This window comes from Etheostoma spectabile, chromosome 9 (genome assembly GCF_008692095.1).
Source record: "Etheostoma spectabile isolate EspeVRDwgs_2016 chromosome 9, UIUC_Espe_1.0, whole genome shotgun sequence".
Lineage (NCBI taxonomy): Eukaryota > Metazoa > Chordata > Actinopteri > Perciformes > Percidae > Etheostoma > Etheostoma spectabile.
Window position 1 is genome coordinate 31,451,474 of NC_045741.1, and position 18,768 is coordinate 31,470,241.

General features: G+C 40.3%; 1 protein-coding gene across 1 annotated transcript in view; it reads left to right on the forward strand.

Annotated features, from left to right (window-relative positions):
- ptprfa (protein tyrosine phosphatase receptor type Fa) overlaps window positions 1-18,768 on the forward strand; it is a 373,454-nt gene that overhangs the window by 175,622 nt on the left and 179,064 nt on the right. The window contains exon 6 of the mRNA XM_032525794.1: window positions 7,356-7,466. Coding sequence (XP_032381685.1) covers window positions 7,356-7,466 — 111 coding nt within the window. The remainder of the gene's footprint in view (window positions 1-7,355; window positions 7,467-18,768) is intronic.

Sequence of the window (18,768 nt, forward strand, 5' to 3'; positions counted from 1 at the left end):
ATTTTAGACAGGGGACGTCTGGGTTGGACAGTCGTTGTGCGGTCTGGTTGATGTTAAACTGTCACACAGCTTAATGTGCAGCTCAACTGGTACACTCTAACTAAAACTAGCAAAGAAGGCAATTTTACAGTACTTAGAAATTAGATTACAAGGTAATTTCAGTGGTGGAAGAAGTATTCCGATCCTTTACTTACAGTACAAGTACTAATACCACATTGTAAAAGAAATACTTGTTAAAAGTAAAAGTCCTTCATTGAAAGTGTTACTTAAGTAAATCTATGTAAGTATCATCTGGAAAATGTACTTATATTAGTTAAAAGTACGCAATGGATAAGAATGCTCCCATTTTAGAAAGTGTAAGGGATCCAAATAGTTGTGTTTAATGGTCTAATCATCTCAGCTGAACTCGTAGGTCGTTTAGTTGGTTAGTTTTCTTTATAAAAAAAAAATCATATTTTATAAACTACATGTGTTTTATGTGCAGAAATTTATTTTGTAAAGTAACTAAAGCTGTCAGATGAATGCAGTGGAGTGAAAAGTACAATGTTTCTCTCTGAAATGTAGTGGAGTAGAAGTAAAAAGTGGCAGGTAAAGAAAAATCTGAAGTAAAGTCCAAGTACCTCAGCATTTGTACTTAACTAAAGTACTTAAGGAAATGTACTTAGTTACATTCCACCACTGTAACTCTTTACTGGCTGGTTTGAAATCTGGGAGGACTCCAAAAATAAGAAACGGCAGTATTTCACCTGATTACACAAAGGAAAAAAAATAAGTGTGTGATTATGCTTGGTACAGTCATAACTTAATTAAAAGTGTATGCTTATAGGAAATAAGTGATTGAAATAGCGTATCCTAACTAGTGCACAGGGAAGAAAGGCTGTGGGATGATTAGATGTCCCAAATAAAATGACAACTGTTATAACAACAGATCTGTAGGTTGCTCATTTTCAAGTAATATAACCTTTGAGGCCGCAACATCCCAGTGCAGGTTTCTTTGACTTTTTTAGTCAAAAACACCAAAGTGTTTCAATAAATAATCTAGGCAATCACTCATCTCACAGTGTTAATTACTTCAACTCGGTTTCTGAGAAATAAAACCATAAATACTACGATACCCATAGGTCTGGGCAGCTGTTGCCATGGAGAGCAGTCAGCATTAGGGTTGACTCTTCTCTGGAATATTGGTTGCGATTCCTTATTTTGCTCAAAAATGGTTCAGTCCTAAATATTTCACAGGGACAAATGCTGGCAGAAGATTAGATGTCCCGTATTATATAACAACTGTTATAAAAAGACCCCTGTATTATGCTCATTTTGGAGCTTGATTATTAGAAATACTAATACTTTTGAGGCAGCAACTTCCCAGTGTATTCCAGGACACAAGTGCAGGTTTCTTTGAATTGCATCAGAGGGAGAGTGGGCAGCTTGTGTTCTTCCAGTGCGCTCCATTTGTACTTGGAAGTCAGATTTTCTAGGTCAAAGTCGGAAACACCCCCCCAACCTCGGATTTCTGAGCTCGGAATTTGGACAACCGAAGAGTCCCCCTTAAAACAAAATCCAACACTGCTGCGCCGTGCATCAATGATCTGACTGTCCATCTTCTATCTGTGGACATGTTGCCATAGTGTGTGTGTGCACAAAAAACAGCACAATGGTTTGCTATCAACCGGTATTGCTAACAATGGCTAATCTGGCTAGCGCTAATCCCACAATGAGAAATCTGACTTGTCAATGGAACACAGTCAACTTGGGTGTGACGTCGTTCCCAGCTCTGGCTTCTGACTTCCGAGTTAAATGGAACGCACTATAATGTCAGGATGCAAGAGACGAAAATCGAACAGAAAAATGCCTGTTGTTGGTAAATGAGGGGTCAAGTGCCTGACAGCCAGGTGCTGGGGGGGGGGAATTAAACTGCGGGGAATGAGACGCTTTATGATCACAACAGGATGCCAGCTCTGTGGAGCAAATAACCAGCTGTATGAGGCAAATAAGCAGCATGTTAAAGTAAATAACCACATGCAAAAATGACAGACTGGCAGTTGTAGCTCGGGTATGAATTATTGAAACAAGTTTGTGCTTAAATAACACATTTGTACAGAAGAAAGAATTTTGCACAGTTGTCATTTATGTAACGGGTTTTTAATGAAGTTATCAGCAAGTGTATTTCTCACTCTTGGCCAACACTTATGGCACATTTAATAATACCTTTTTATGGATGTTTTGTTGTTCTCACAGGGTGAGAATAGCAATCTCTCTTATCTCTGCTGTTTTTCTTCTCTTTGCTTCTCCTACCACTCTTGTCTTTCTCTGTTTCACTTTCTTATTCTCTTCTCTCTATGCTAATGGTTATCTCTAATCTTATTTGCATTCAAATTACCTCACCAGGTGGTACACCAATCAGAGGTAAGAATGCTGGGTACAGAAAACATCTTCTCATCCCCCTCTCCTCCTCTCCTCCATCTCCTTTATCCTCCTCCTCCGTTCACCTCAGTATGTCCCATCTCCAGCTCTCCGCCGTCCACTTACTCTGCCGTCACCACATTCTCCAAAGCGTGTATGGTCTTGGGAGAGATGAAAACAACACAGTTGAAAAAGGTCACACTTTCTAGTGACAATGTAATCAGATGAGATCCCTTTGACCATTTCCTGCTGATTTACAGTGGGCTGCAGTGGGTTAACAAATACTATTTACAGTGTTTCCCCCAGTGTATTACTAGTACGGTGGCCCAGCCACCAGCGAAAAAATTTGAATTTATTTTTACGATGTTTTTTAAACCAGTTACAGTAGGGTGGCTCGGTTGGAAACTTTAAATATCCAGTTATGAGTTTAGTGATACACTCATTCTCCCAAAATGCACCACAGAGCGCCACATGAAGTCATTCCTGCCTGTTGCCATTAAACTTTATAACTCCTCCCTACACAGACACTTTTGACCATTGCAACTCCTTAATTATGTTAATTATGTAAACACTGTATCATAAGATTCCTTTAACCATGTAAATACCATGCATATCCACACTCCTTATATTTCTTTATTTATATTTCTACTCTGGTATTTATACTATTTGTGCAACTGCAACACAGAGTTTCCCTTCGAGGATCAATAAAGTATTTCTGATTCTGATTACTTAATGTAGAGCCCTGTGGAATCGGTCTTGTAGCAGACTTTGTAGGGCTCCACATAAAGTCAGTGTTAAAACCTAACTTTAAATTACACAAAACAAAACAAAAAAATAACGTTTCAACCGAGCAACCCCATTGTAAATACAATTAAAAAAAATTAAAAATACAAGAATTATTCCGAGTGGCTGAGACGTGGTGGGTGGCAACTCAGGCCTGGTGGGCCTCCAGGCTCACACTAAACTGGGGGAACCACTGCCTAGATCATGCCAGTGAACCAGGTCATGGAGGTTAGCATATGTGATAACTTACCTCTTGAATAATTATAGTCTGCAAAGTAAGGGTTGGATCTCTGCGACGTTATCGAGTGAGCTACGTCTAAAGGGCGGAGGCAGTGTCGTCAGCTTCTGACATGTTGTTTAGAGCTTCATTAGTCTCGCATTGTCAGACCTTCCTCCACAGAGGTCCGACAGAAGGTCTGGTTTTCCACACAACATTCTGGGATGGGAGGAAAACGTGTTCTGGTTTATTGGCATTTATTTTGCAATCGTCTGAGGCGGCGGTGCATCTGCAAAACAGCCTTGGGAAGGAACTTGTTTGGGTGCAACATAGGGCTGGGCAATATATTGATATTTTATCGATATCGAGATAAGAGACTAGATATCGTCTTAAATTTTGGATATTGTAATATCGTAATATGGCATAAGTGGTGTCTTTTCCTGGTTTTAAAGGCTAAATTACAGTTACAGTTACCAGACTGTTGCAACTTTTCCATTATTTGCCTTTACACACTTAGTCAGTATATCCACATTACTGATGATTAGTTATCAACAATCTCATTGTGCCAATAATTTGTGAAAGCACCAATAGCCAACACTACAATATCGTTGCAGTATCGATATTGAGGTATTTGGTAAAAAATATCGTGATATTTGATTTTCTCCACATCGCCCAGCCATAGTGGTTTAAAAGTTGATTTAGTCGTGCAACAGAACACTCCAATTGGACAGATAGTCTAGCTAGCTGTCTGGATTTACCCTGTGGAGATCTGAGGAGCAGTTAAGGTGACGGACATCTGGTGGAATTTTCGGTGGCACCTGAATAATCCTTAAAAATGAAGTGTTGTCAATAAAGACTAGGGCTTCATAGTCTTCGTCTGTAAGAAGTTACACCTCTTCTTTCAGCACTCATAAACCTTTGTCATGCTAGAGAGGAGGTCAGAACAGATGTCCGTCAGCATCCGTTTGAGAGAATGATGCATTATCTACTAAAAAGGCAGTTACAATGTAGGAGGTGCCAATAGCTGATATAGAGGGACAATCATCACAAAATTGGACATAGGTAAATGGAGGAAGATAGTCATCTTCTGCTGCACATAACGCTTCACACTAGTTACTTCACAATAGTGTGAGGATTGGTCTCCAGGACTGACTCTCAATGGGAGAAGGTTAAAATACACGGCTTCCATTCACATTTTTACTTGATGTTTTGTGATGTTTAGGAGAAAGGCTTGCCTACATACTGTGTGTGTGTATGTGTGAGTGTATGTGTGTGTGTGTGTGTTACGGACGTGCATCCCAGATGAAGGTTGTTCCTCCTCCATCTCTGGGCTAGCTGTCTGCACCAGATCCACCGGGGATGCGCCTACACACGCATTATTTCAACCGCTGATTGTTTTATTTGTCCTTAAACTGGTTCTCAACGTTGTGTTACAAACCCATTCCATGTTGCATTTCAGGATTGTATTCTGAAATATGTACATTATTCAAACATTTCACATTTATTGTCCACTGCAAAACTGCATGATTTATGTCACATTCACAGCCTTGCTAAAAACACATACTGTACATGTTTGCTATCTCATACCTAACATCTCTACTGACAAGTGAATATTAAATGTTTGTATGAATGCTATGAAATTGTTGATGAAATGAACGATGTTATATATCGAAAGTTCCAGGTAAGTAAAGGCTCTCAAAGAGATCTTTAGCATACGTAAAGTAAGAAGTATTATTAGTATAGTATAGTATATTGCTTTTAGAGTAGGAATCAGTGGATGTCAGGGCTAGGGTTAGGCCTGCACGATAAATCGTCATAAAATCTCTATCTTGATTCACCCCTGTTCTTGATTTAAAGGTCCCATGGCATGAAAATTTCACGTTGAGTTTTTTAAAACATTAATATGAGTTCCCCCAGCCTGCCTATGGTCCCCCAGTGGCTAGAAGTGGCGATAGGTGTAAACCGAGTCCTGGGTATCCTGCTCTGCCTTTGAGAAAATGAAAGCTCAGATGGGCCGATCTGGAATCTTGCTCCTTATGAGGTCATAAGGGGCAAGAGTACCTCCCTTTCCTCTGCTTTGCCCACCCATGAAAGAGAGACATCATGGTTTTGAAACGAGCAAAGTGGCAGTTGGTCAAGGCCACTCCACCTTGCCCCCCCCCCCCCCTTCTTTTCAATGGCATTTAAGCTACAGACTCAGTAATGGTATGTCCTAGGGAAAGCTCATTGTGCTACTGGCTCTAGTGGCTGTAACCAAGGCTGAATTTTGGGAAAGAGTCTTAGAAATGGTATTAGGGGACCACTAAGGTAGACTTCAGATAAAGTATTAGGGGATCACTAAGGTCTATATAAAAGAGACTTCAGATACAGTATTAGAGGACCACTAATGTCTATATAAAAGATACTTCAGATACAGTATTAGGGGACTACTATGGTCTATATAATTTAGACTTCAGATACAGTAATAGGGGACCATTAAGATATATATAAAAAGAGACTTCAGGTACAGTATTAGGGGACCACTAAGGCCTATATAAAAGAGACTTTAGATACAGTATTAGCGGACCACTAAGGTCTATGTAAAAGAATTCAAAAAGCACCATGTCATGGGACCTTTAAAACATCTGAGCCATTGAGCACTTAGATCAGTGGTTTCCCATCATGCATTAAAGGATGAAGCCGGTGTTATTTTCATCCAGTCAGCAACCATAAAAAGCCCCCAAACCAACATTTAAATACTTTCTAATTACCCTGCCCGCTCTGAGGCCCTCAGCCCCAAGCCCATTGCTTCCAAAAATATAACATTTCATCCATCCAACAAAGCTAAATATTGTCCAACTAGACTAACATTCTACAGCCATGCTAGAGGTTCTGAGAGACTATTTTCAGCTGTAGATGTATTCACATTTGGTGGGCTAGTGAATATTTAGGGAAAGATCATAAGCAACAATGGCTGCGATTATTGTTAGGATTAATTAAGGAATATCTCACCCAGTATATAGATCATAAAACAATTTGTCAAACTCAATGCCCGTAGGCCAAACCCAGCCCTTTGCTGATCTACAGTAAATCCCACGTATCAATTTAGGTTCACATTACACTGTGTTCCTCCTTATTGTGCACCAAACCAAAAAGACGAGAAACTATTTTTAAATTCCCACAGAAGCAGAGAGTTTTTTACAGTCATGCTGGGAAACAGGTTTTTGTACAAATTGTAATCTAGTTTTGCATGATTTTCTCTATGATGGCTAATGCACTTTTGTAGAGCTTTATGTTGACCAAAAGGCAACAGAAAGAGAGACACATTTTTAATAAAGTGACAAAAGCAAAACAAAAATGTCAACAAAAGCAATAGACTTAGACTTAGACCTCTCTTTATTGATCCTTTTGGGATGACTCCCGCAAGGAAATTGAAACAATACACAGTAATAGAGCCAAAGATATCTTACTTTTCCAATGTATGCATGTCAATGAACTATACATGTACCTTGATGGGATTCTTTTTCCAGTGAGGCCCTTAGGGAAGTTGAGTGTGACACCCCTGGAGTATAAGAATATAACCAGCTTTAGCCTTGTTGCTCCCATGCCACTGTCATTGACAGTGTGAGTTAGCGTGACACTACAGTAAGTAATGAGGAGTTGGAAGGGATCCTCCTGGATCATCTCAAAAACAAACCTGGTAATATTTGGTCATTGTCATAAATCAGTGGATAGAGCATAGGCCTCCAAATAATCAAGAAAAAGAAGTGAATCCTGAATGATTTTCTTCTAAATGTTTCTACCTATAAGGTATGGAATGAACAGGAGAAGGGTATATTCAGAAATGATATTGAAAGCAAAGACTAGTCACTAGCCATCACCATTTGTGTGAAATGGTGTGTGTCTTTGTGTGTGTGTGTGTGCGTATTGGTTGAACGTTGGTGGTGCAGACCTGAACTTTGACCTCCTTCCCCAGGAGCGCTTCAGATTGAGAACAGCGAGGAGTCGGACCAGGGCAAATACGAGTGTGTGGCAGTCAACAGCGCCGGGACTCGCTACTCTGCTCCGGCGAACCTTTATGTCCGAGGTAAGATCCCTCTTGACCCCCCCCACCCCACCTCTGCCATTCAGGTCGCTGCCTCCAACACTAAGGTCCTCCACGTGTTCTGCACCGATGCACCGATGCTCTGCCTCCTGACTGCTAATAGGAAAGCTGGCTCGCCGGATTCAACTGCAGTGAAAGTCAAACCTGTTGATGCCCGTCCGCTCTCTGCGGATGGGCATCATTTCCTGCTCTCTCTCTCTCTCTCTCTCTCTCTCTCTCTCTCTCTCTTTCTCTCTCTCTCTTTCTCTCCCTTTCTGTCTTGTCTTTGTCTCCAAAGCCCTGTTAGTTAGTCTGTTTGACCTACCTAACCTCACAGTGTCGGCGCGGTGTGTGTGTGTGTTTTTGTGTGTGTGTGTGTGTGGGGGGGGGGGGGGGGGGGGGGGGGGGGGGGGGGCTTGACTCATCAGGGGTGAAAGAGAGGTTGGCTGCGGTTCTGTCTTTGTTTTAAGGAGATGGAGTTTTACGTGTTGAGTCTTGCCACAAAGAGAAGCCGACACCAATCGCTATTGTGCGTCCCGTGTTTGGAGTCGGCGGGTAGGAAATCCCCCCCCCCTCCCCTAGAAAGTGGGCTACGGTCGACTGGGTGTGCTGCCAGCTGGGGTGAAAGCAAGCCTCGGGGCTTTTCATGAGTACTCCTTGTCAACTAAGAACTCAATTAGCCACAGCCAATATCATGTTCTCAAAGGCAATTTTCAAAGCATTTTCATTGACAATGCTCTTTGATGCAGTTTGCCTCTAAAAAACTGTATCAAAGCTTCTGCATGTTAAATACAGTTACTACCTAATTTTTAGTGTCATTTGACACTTCTATAATAATGTATTAAAACCAATTTGAAGTTGCTTCTGTTTCTTTAAAAGAATAGATGATATATGTTTAAGAGAGTCATGCAACCGAGCAATTAGAACAGACTGACAACAATGGAACTATTGCCTGCCAAAATAGCTTACTCACCTAGAAACCATTTCCCACACAAATATTGGAAAATATACTATTTATTATAGGAAAATAGCTTATTCAAAGGTACACATTACATAATTTCAATCCAACTCTGTTTTAAGCACACTGAACCAGTCAACAATCAAGCATGTGTGTGTTGTAGTACATTTATTTATTTGATTAGGACTGTCACTGCCCAATGTGAGGAGAGTGCAGATTTAAGTTGCGCACGCATCACTTTGCGAGGAGGGAAGTTGTGAGTTCCGCATGCGTCACAAGATGCTAACGAGAGACTTCTGCAATGTCAATACAGTAAAAATGGGTCTACTGAACGAAGTTGGTTCGCTGCTGGCTACAAGTTTGCATCAAACACAACAAAGGCTGTGAGTTGAAAGCCGTTAGGAGCTAACATTAGCAGTCAAACTGTCATAGATAGGCAAGGCAAGGCAGCTTTATTTGTATAGCACATTTCAGCAACAGGGCAATTCAAAGTACTTTACACAAAATCAGTTAAACAGATAAAACACAAGTATCCTCAAAAAAAAATCATAAAAATACATAAAACAGAGTGGTAAACTTGAGACTACCTTCACACTAATAAGTCAATGTTAGTGCTACCTTTGGTGATCACCCTCAGTGTCACTACCCTTCACGACTATTTTTAGAGACGTTACCTTTCGTCTCCTTGGACTCTTCTTCACGCTAATTAAGCCAATCTAGTGCTGCCTTTTGTGTCTATTTTCGACACTACACATTCAAACTTTTTCTTTAAAGTGCTACCAGATACTACTGGTAGCACTAGATAGCGTTAGCTAAAACGTTTTTGAAATGACTGCTAGCTTAGCTACAAATTAGCATCAAACACAGCAAAGGCCGTCAGTTGAATGGCGTTTTGAGCTAACGTTAGCAATCAAACTGTCATAGATAGTGTTAGCTAAAACATTTTTGAAATGACTGCTAGCTTAGCTACAAGCTAGCAATCAAACACAACAAAGACTAGCAGTTGAATGGCATTTGAGCGTTAGCATTCCAACAATCATAGCCAGATAGCTACATTGTTTTTGAAATTATTCCCATCTTCTGTTATTGTTTGTAATGAGAATAGTTTATTATTTAATGGATTTGAAAAATTTCAGTATGGAAAACCATTTATATCCGAGCATGCGCGACTCAAATCTGCCCTCAACTCAGGAAGTGACAAGGAAAATGCACAGTAATCAACATTTCTGTAAATCCGCTAGTGTTAGCCAATCGGCTAATTTTCAACTGTAGTCCTAGTTCCTAGCATGCATGTCTTTATGTTGGGAAGAAACCAGAACAGCCGGAGGAAACCCACACAAACATGGGGAGAACTCCACACAGAAAGGCCCGGAACGACCTAGATTCAAACCCAGAACCTTCTTGCTGTGAGGCAGAAGTGCCAACCACCACCATGGTGCGTATGTGTGTGTGTGTGTGTGTGTGTGTGTGTGTGTGTGTGTGTGTGTGTGTGTGTCTGTGCGTGTGTGTGTGCGTGTTCCATGTGCAGACGTACATGCATCAGTCCCAAATTACTGTAACGTTGCCTTTGAGAACTCACAAAAACACTTTTCAACAATCTCTCTAAAGCATAAGAGGAATTTGTGTGCGGCTTCAACACAGATGATGTGTTCAGGAAAGGTATGGCAGTTGCACAATAAAAAAAATTGTAAATATTTAATTTTCTGTCGCAAGAAGCATTGTAAACCAAACAGAGCCGTAGCCAACAGAGTGAGATTACGAAGTATGTTGATATGTTCCTCTTTTCAAGGATTCTGTCTGTGTTGCTTTAACCTTTAACCTTATCCAGGTGTGCTGGTAGCTTTTGTCTCCATTTTCATCTCACAGTGCTGAGCAAACACTGGAACACACCATATGTTACCAACATGTGTGTGTATGTGTCTTCTTTATGTATTCTCTATTTCTCTTCATCCATTTAGCTTTTCAGGCCTTCTCCTTCACTGTATTTAATGCCGCAGTCCACAATCCCTCCTCCACTCATGTGTCAGTCATATACACAGACTGTATATGTTTCTGTTCATCTCTCCAATGCTTATCCTTCTACACATGATGTATGGCAGCTGTTTTCATTGTTTAATATGCTTTGCTTTGTTTGACATGTGAGAAAGTATTTTGAGTTTGCTCTGTTGTCTGTAAGATGATGTGTTTGTGGTATTTGTTGTTCATATAGAGAGATTCATATATAGAAATTCATCTTGGTCCACTTAGCCACTAAGGGCCTTTTCACACCTATCGCATTTGGACCGGACTTTTCAGTTTGATCCAAACCCAAATAACAGGTGTGAAACCTCCCCCGGACCACGGTCCGGACCCAGAGATGGCAAAAGTACTCCTTTCCAGTACTCAAGTAGAAGTACAATTACTTGTGTAAAAGAATACTCTTGTAAAAGCAGAAGTACTGATTTGACTTCTTTACTCAAGTAAAAGTAACAAAGTACAGGCTTGAAAATGTACTTAAAGTGTAAAATTAAAAGTAGCCTTGCGAATGACAACCATTTTTTAGAGTGCAAGCTGAGAAACTGTAACTATAATTAACTATCATAAGTTATACAACTTACAGTTCTCAAGGACTCACACACACAATCTCAACTTATTATCCTCCGGACAGCTAGTCTCTCTCTTTCTTTTCTCTCACTTTTTTCTCCGACATGCACTCACCATCACACTTGATAGACGACCTTTTGTACAAAACTGACGTAACGAGCCAATTTTTAAAAATGTAAAGAGGAAAAAATACTGATATTGGTGTTAAAATCTAAGGAGTAAACGTAAAAAAGTCACCACAAAAATAAAGTAAAAATATCTGAAAAATCTACTTCAGCAAATTGACCCGTCTCAAAGTGTTTTATATCAGAAATATGGATTTCTTTCAACCAAATTGCCCAAAAATTACATGGATGATTCCATACAACATTCTTCAGGTAAAATTAAAGATTACTTTCATTGCATTTTTTGGGTGTTTTATTTAATCATGAATTTAAATTCTTTCTTTTTTTTTTGGTTTCAAAACAGTATCTGGACTAAACTTTGACATATACCCATCTGTGAACCACTCAACATCCTATTACTATTACTATTAGTCAAAATAATTAATAGTTTTTGCCTTTTGAACTAAAAACGTGTGTATAATTTGATATAAATGAGGTTTGTTGACCATAAATTCAAACAGAAAAAACGCCAAAAGCATGGAAAAAGTGACAAATAAATCAGAAAAGGTGACAAAAACATTGAAAAAACACAAAAAAATGTTAATTTTCAATTTTGACCTGGAAGGACAAGTTCATGGTTAACAGGGAGAGGACACAAGGCTTAAGCACAGTAATTAAGTATTTGTACTTTGTTACTTCCCATCTCTGTCCGGACCAAACAGCTGAAATTTGGTCCAACCAAAAGAGGTAACCTTGGTCCGGATCAAACCGAACATGGGTCCGGTTCTTTTTCAGGCGTGAAAGCATTTTTTGGATGGTTTGGACTTTTGGAAGCTCTGGCAGACTATCGTCCTGCTTATAAAACCATTATAAGGAACAGCTCAGTGCTTAGTGTGTATGTGAGAGAGTGACTGTGTCAGCTCAGAGCAGGCAGCTGTCGGCTGTCAGAGCTGGGAATAAATCAGCAGTTTGTCAATTGCTAGTTAATGTACAGTGTAGGTCTCAGTCTGCAGCTCCTCAAACCCCCGCAAGTAAAGTTCCCGTGTCTTGCTTCTCAACAACACAACACAAAAAGAGCCGCGGCAGCACGGGGAGAGCAGCTGTCAGCTGGAAAAACTCTGACATATGGCGTTTACCCACTGCTAGTACCAGCTCTGCTCTGCAGACAGCGGTGCCCCGTCCTCCATTTTCCATTGCGGATTTAGAACTACCTCATGCGTTGGCCGGTCGTCATAGCAACGCCGCTGTTGCCACATCCAGAAGCCAAATTTTGTTTCAAAAGAAGCTGGAAACAGCCCAAAAAAAATAGTTTAGCTGTCGCTAGCGATGATGACGCGGTGAATAGTGACGATTCTCTCCGACCAATCAGTAGCCTGCAAGTTTTCACGTCACCTTTTGGTATCGCCTTGGATTGGATACATAAAAAAGTACCTGCAAGTTATTACCAGGTAACTTTTTTCATAATGGAGAAACAAAAAAGGCGAGTAGATTCGAGGCGAGTCGAGTACCATGTAATGGAAAAAACACCAATAGAGAGAGGATACGAGAGGACGGGGAAGCTCAACCAATCAGGTACAACTGTTGGGAGACGCAGCTCATGTAGGTGATGGCGACAGGACGTAGTTTTATCCAAGGGGGTAAGCCAACCTCCACAAAGTGTAGCTCATGTGGCGCCATCTTAATGCTACCAAGCACTCACGCGCCGTTAGCATTCCATTGACTTCCATTCATTTTTGCGCCACGTTAACAACGAATGACATTAGATCTGAAGCATTTAACCCTCGTGTTGTCCTTGTGTTGACCAGTTTTCTAAATTTCAATCTCTGATTTTCTAATTTTGATCAAAAACAACATGGATAATTCAATAAAACGCGCTTCGCAAGTACAACAAAAGATTGGATCTCTACTTTCATTCACAATTGTGGGTGTTTTGTTGAATTTTTAAGCATTTAGAAAAAAATTGAAATGTTTTGAAACCAAACATTGACATAAACAGTACCCTTCTTTGAGTATCCTTCCTTTAATATTACTCTAAATAATTCCAGCTTTTTTTAACTGAAGAATTAGGTACAATTTCCTAAAAAGGAAGTTTATTGACCATGAATTCCAAAAGGAAGTGTAAAACTACATAAGTCGGTGATGGTATTCATACAAGGTAGTGAAAATAAGCATTACATGTAAAAGAAAAATCATCAAAACATTGAAAAAAAACAAACAGAAAAAGACGCTATAAAAGTGTCGATTTTCAGTTTTGACCTGGGAGCATGATGCATGGTCGAATGGAAGACAACACAAGGGTTAAAGTTTTTAATTGTCCAATGTACATTTCTAAAGAAACACGACAATGTATAAAAGACTCCTTTACCAACAACAACATTTGACGTGTCCCATGGCCGAGTCCGAGACAAGTCCGAATCCAAATACGAATAAATTCCAAGACACGTCAGAGAAAATACAAAAATACAAAAATATCTTGAGTCCCAGTCCGGAATCAAGTGCTCCAGCCCTGAAGTCAAGCATGAAAAAATGATAAAGACTAAGATAATAAGCGTACACTTTGTTGTGTACCATTATCCATCATTTGTGGTGGTTACTCATATTAGGGACAGCAGCAATGGCTCTAGCTTGGTGGGTATGAGTTCCTCCAACCCTACAAAGCTTTGAGATCTTCAGGCTCCGTTGCTGCAGATGTAGCAAGATAACCTCCCAAGCTCTTGGATTTGCTGTTTGCTAACAAATGTTTGCGTGTTCAAGCTGAGCACTCGCTCTCTCGCTTGTTCTGAGAGATGTGTTGTTTTAGTTTAGCCTTAGCAGATGCAACGTGGATATGAGGCTTAGTCACGCAGCAAGTATCTGCTCTTTGCTTGTATGCGAGGAGGCTTCAAAAGGCTAGAGAGAATGATGTCGCCTGCCAGAGGGCTGGGTAGTTTCATGATGGCACAGTCACAGAGTTACTTAATCAAAAGAAAAAATGTACTCACTACTAAATCACTATACTCAAGACATAACAATCTGGCTTAATGTTGAATTGTGTAGAGAAACTCAGACATCTTCAATCATTAACCCTTGTGTTGTCTTCCCATCTAAATTAAAAGTCAACATATTTGTTGACGCTTCTTATCAATGTTAACTTTTTCTTACGTTTTTGTCCCTTTTTTCAACACTTTTGACGCTTTTTTTCCATGTTTGTCACTTTTTTTGATCTTTTCAACACTACGTAACACTAACTTATTAACTAACTTATTTTAGTTTGACAGTTATTTTTGGAATTTATGGTCAATAAACCTCATTTATAGGAAATTATACCTAATGTTTGAGTTAGAAAAGCAGAAATTAGGAGTTATTTTGACTAACATTAAAGGAAAGTATGTTGATGGATAATCACAGACTGGACTATGTCAACTTTTACTCAATACTATTTCAAAACCACTTCAATTTGTTTTTCCAAATGCTATAAAATTGAATAAGACCCCCAAAATTAATGAAAGGAGAGATTTTTACTTGCCAAAGAGCGTTGTGGAATAAATCATGGTATTTTGGGTAGTTAAAAAGAACACTTATATAAGAAAACGCGTCACTTTGACCCGAGGACAACATGAGGGTTAAACCAGCTCTTCTTGGTAGACATCGGAGTCGCCCAGGTGGCTCAGCTGGTAGAGCGCAGGCCCAAATGACCCACCTGCGGGGGTTTCCAGCACATCTTCCCCCTCTCTCTCCCCTTTCATGTCTGAGCTTGTATTAAAGGCAGAAATGCCCCAAAAATAATCTTAAAAAAGGGTTTAAGTAGCTTAACGAAATCAGATTGTTGACCACGGTCACTGCCAGATCACATATCCAATGCATCATTGTCTGAGTTCTCGTCAGGTAGTGGGTAAGTGGACCAACGGGCGGTGTGCTCATTTAATTAGCTCACTGAGAGTTCCTCCATAGAAATCTCAGTCAGGACTGGGCACATGGCAAAAGAAGTGTACATTTTCAAGGTGAGTGTTTGACTAATCCTATCAGGGACATTCTTTATGCGCTCATTGATTTTAAGGGCGGCTGAGTGCGCTCAGAGTCAATGGGCAGAATAAATGTGCGCGGTCTGCCTTGTGTGCTTAATGAAGTCTGGTTGTCAGCAAGCGTCAGGCTCCTTAATGCTGACTTTATTCCAAGGCTCTGAAGGGCTCGAAGGACAGGGAGGGCAGTGTGTGAATGTATGTCCGTGTCTGCTTCTGTGTGTCCAAATGCGTTGTCGGAGTAAGGCACTTATAATCTTGCTGTGTGTTTGTGTGCTTATTTAAGAGTGTTTCCTTCACGGCCTTTTGCTTTGTGTGTGTGTGTGTGTGTGTGTGTGTGTGTGTGTGTGTGGGTGCGGCGCGCGCTTGTCACCTCACTGCTACTGTGTCTACTGTGATTATCTCACTCATTAATGGATAAGCAGATATTTGCCTGTTTTACTCTCTCTGTTTCTCCTTGTCTTCTTCCTCCTACTCCTTATTTTGCCCCTTTTGTTGTTTCTTTTTCCTTTTCTTTTTCACTTTATCTTAAATCCCTCCATCATCACTGCACTCCGCCATCCAATAAAAAAAAAAAAAAACACTATCCAAATCTCACCACTCAGATCAACGGGAAGTTTGTTCTTTCACTCTTTCCCTCCTAAAGCCGAGGCCTGGCAGACTGGAGCCGTGCTGCGCCAGCATCTCGCTGGGCGCCTCAGGCCCGTCCCGGCCTCTCTCTCTCCGGACCCCAACCCCTACCCCTGCCCCCCCCCCCCCCTTCCTCCCTCCTCCCTCCACTGCTACAGTATATGCTGCCTTGCACCATATTACATATTGCTCCATGCAGCTTGTTCGTCTGAACGTTTGTGAAATGCGCATGTCTTGAATGCCATTAATGGGCTTTTGCACAGGAAATTGCATTTCCCCACCAGGAAAGGTTTACATTGAGGATGTGACATTGAGATTGAATTGTAGGAATTAGTAACTGTGTGAGCCAAAAAAAAATCTTTTCTTTTAAACTAAAGAGTGACCAAACCCCAAACATTGCAAGGTGAGAGAACTAACTTCATGTGCCCGGGGTTTAGGTGTAATTCCCCTTTATTTTGATACACCTAATATCCTCACTGCAATGTTATACTGTAAAACAAAATCAAAAACTATTACATTTCCGATGTCTTTTTTTATGGGCGAAAAAAAAAAAAAATAATCGATATAGCATACTATCGCAATATTTTCAGTGGCAATACTGCATCGACACACAGGCGCCAAGTATTAATCTTTTATTATATGTGTGTTGGTCAGTTTGTCTGCTTGATAATCCCATTTTGCAGCAATAAATTGAAAGTGATATGGACAAACAGAAATGTACTGTATCTTTTTTAGATAAAACAGATGTTGACAAAGTTTCCTTTTGGTACACTTTTGGGGTTATATGATAGTCAGAAACAAGGTTATAAATTGCAATATATCGCAGAATATTGCAATATATTTAAAATCGCAATAATATCGTATCGTGATGATATCGTATTGGGAGGCGTCTGCTTGATTCCCACCCCTATCTTTTATTAATATATTTTATTATTGTTTTTCCAAGTCATCCGGAAACGCAAGATAAGCCATTGCGCTATATTTCAAAAATTTATCACAGCTGTCTTTTATAGAGCTTGACCATTAGGTAACGTGCCTGTTTAAAACTAGATAAATGACTGATTGCGTTATGAGACACGAAGAAGGAGGACCCAAAAGCAGAGCGACAGCAGGCAGGAGAGAGCTTCCAAAACTTTATTAACAAAAACAGTCCACAAAAATAAAAGATCCATCAAAATCACAGGGAGCACGGGAACAGGCAAACTCCGAGGACACAAAAAATTCTGAAAAGTCCAAAACATGCCCGGGGAAAAAGAAATATAAAAACAGGGAAAATGCACGGGGGTGGACTCACGGGGAATGTCTGGAACGAGACAGGCACAAGATGGGGACGTAGACACAACAACATGGACGCGACATAAGGATCTGACAAGAGACTAGGGAAGCACAGACGTTATATACACGAGGTAACGAGGTAACGAGAGGCAGGTGACGAGAGGGCAGGGAATCGGTGGAAAACATCAGGGAATCACAAGAGCGGGAAGACACAGGAAGTAAACCTAGAAACGAGACGTGACAAAAAAACAGACTTCAAAATAAAACAGGAAACAGCACATACCGACACTGAGGGGAACCCAAGACCAGACCAACAACACGAGACCGGGGAGAAAACTGACACAAACACAAGGAGGTCCAAAAGGAAAAATAATCCAAAACCCCGATCCACAAAAAATTGAGTGTTTTCTAATAAAAGGAAACACAGGACACGTGTGGATGTTGATTGTGTTATGCATACTGTGACACTCTTAAATACTTTTTATTTGTAGCATCGCATGGATTCACATACTTTCCTAAGTGTAAGTACAGTACAAGTCGGTAAATTCCAGACTTTGGCAATGTTCTTACTTATTACATATGCACACATCTGTGCGTACACACGGTTGATTAATGAGGCCGCAGGTTACCCTTGTAAAAGAAACCATTGATCTCAACGGGTCATGTTAATTATGGGTAAAATAAAGTAAAAATTAGAGCAATTCTTTCAGTTTTAGTTTGACAAATTCATCACATAATCCAAATCTGAACGGTTAATTTCTCACCTTAAAAAATGCCAAAACCTTAATTGGGAGACACTGTTCTGGTTTAAAAACAGCTGTGAGTCGGGCTTGTGTCCTTCTCATCACTGCTAGTTGATGCAAAATGCATGCAGGGAGCGTTTGAACCCACAGGTTCACACAAGCCAGCTCCCAATTATCCCAGATAAAATATGCAAATAATATAAAGAGTGACGGAGTTAGGAGGGACAGATCATACAAAAACAGGACTTTCAGCCAGGTGGTCACTGTTCGTGTCCTGGAACCAAAGTCAGTTAACTGCATCATTACGTAACCATGTCACAGACACAACTTTTCTGCTACTGTGATTGCATCAAAACATGAAACTGAGGATTTTTGAGGATCCACCAGGGGCTCTACGCATGTACTTCAGTATTAAGAACATTATTTGTGAACACAGAGTTTACTAAAAAGAATCTCCGAATTCAACGTAACATCGTTCCATATAAATGCGTGGTTAATTAGTTGCTTTGTTGTTAGTGAAAAACAATATTGGCCTTGTAGTTGAAATAGGACTCTCATATAAGAATGACATGTCCTGCGATGGAGTCCGTTCATTTGCATTTGGAGATCGACACTTTTTGACTGACAAGATGGCGGACAGCGTAAACAACAGCTGCTAAAGTGAGTTGTTCCAAACCTTTTTTTATTAAACTCTGTGTACACAATTAATGTTCTCAGTGCTGAGTTCATGTGTAGAACCGCTGGTGAAACGTTGACCAAAGTTTCACGTTCTGTCAAAAACCCATGTCTGTAAAAAAAACTCATTTTAACCCAAACCAAGATTTCTTCTTAACCCTCTACACATGAACTCGAGCATTGAGAACATTGTGTTTTGAACGACTTTGGCGGTTGTTGTTTACGCTCTCCGCCATCCATCGACTTTATGTGTAGAGCCCCTGGTGATACTTGGAGAAAAGTTTAATGTTGTGTCGAGCCTTATTAGTGTTTTAAAAGTAGAGATTTTGATGTGATCGT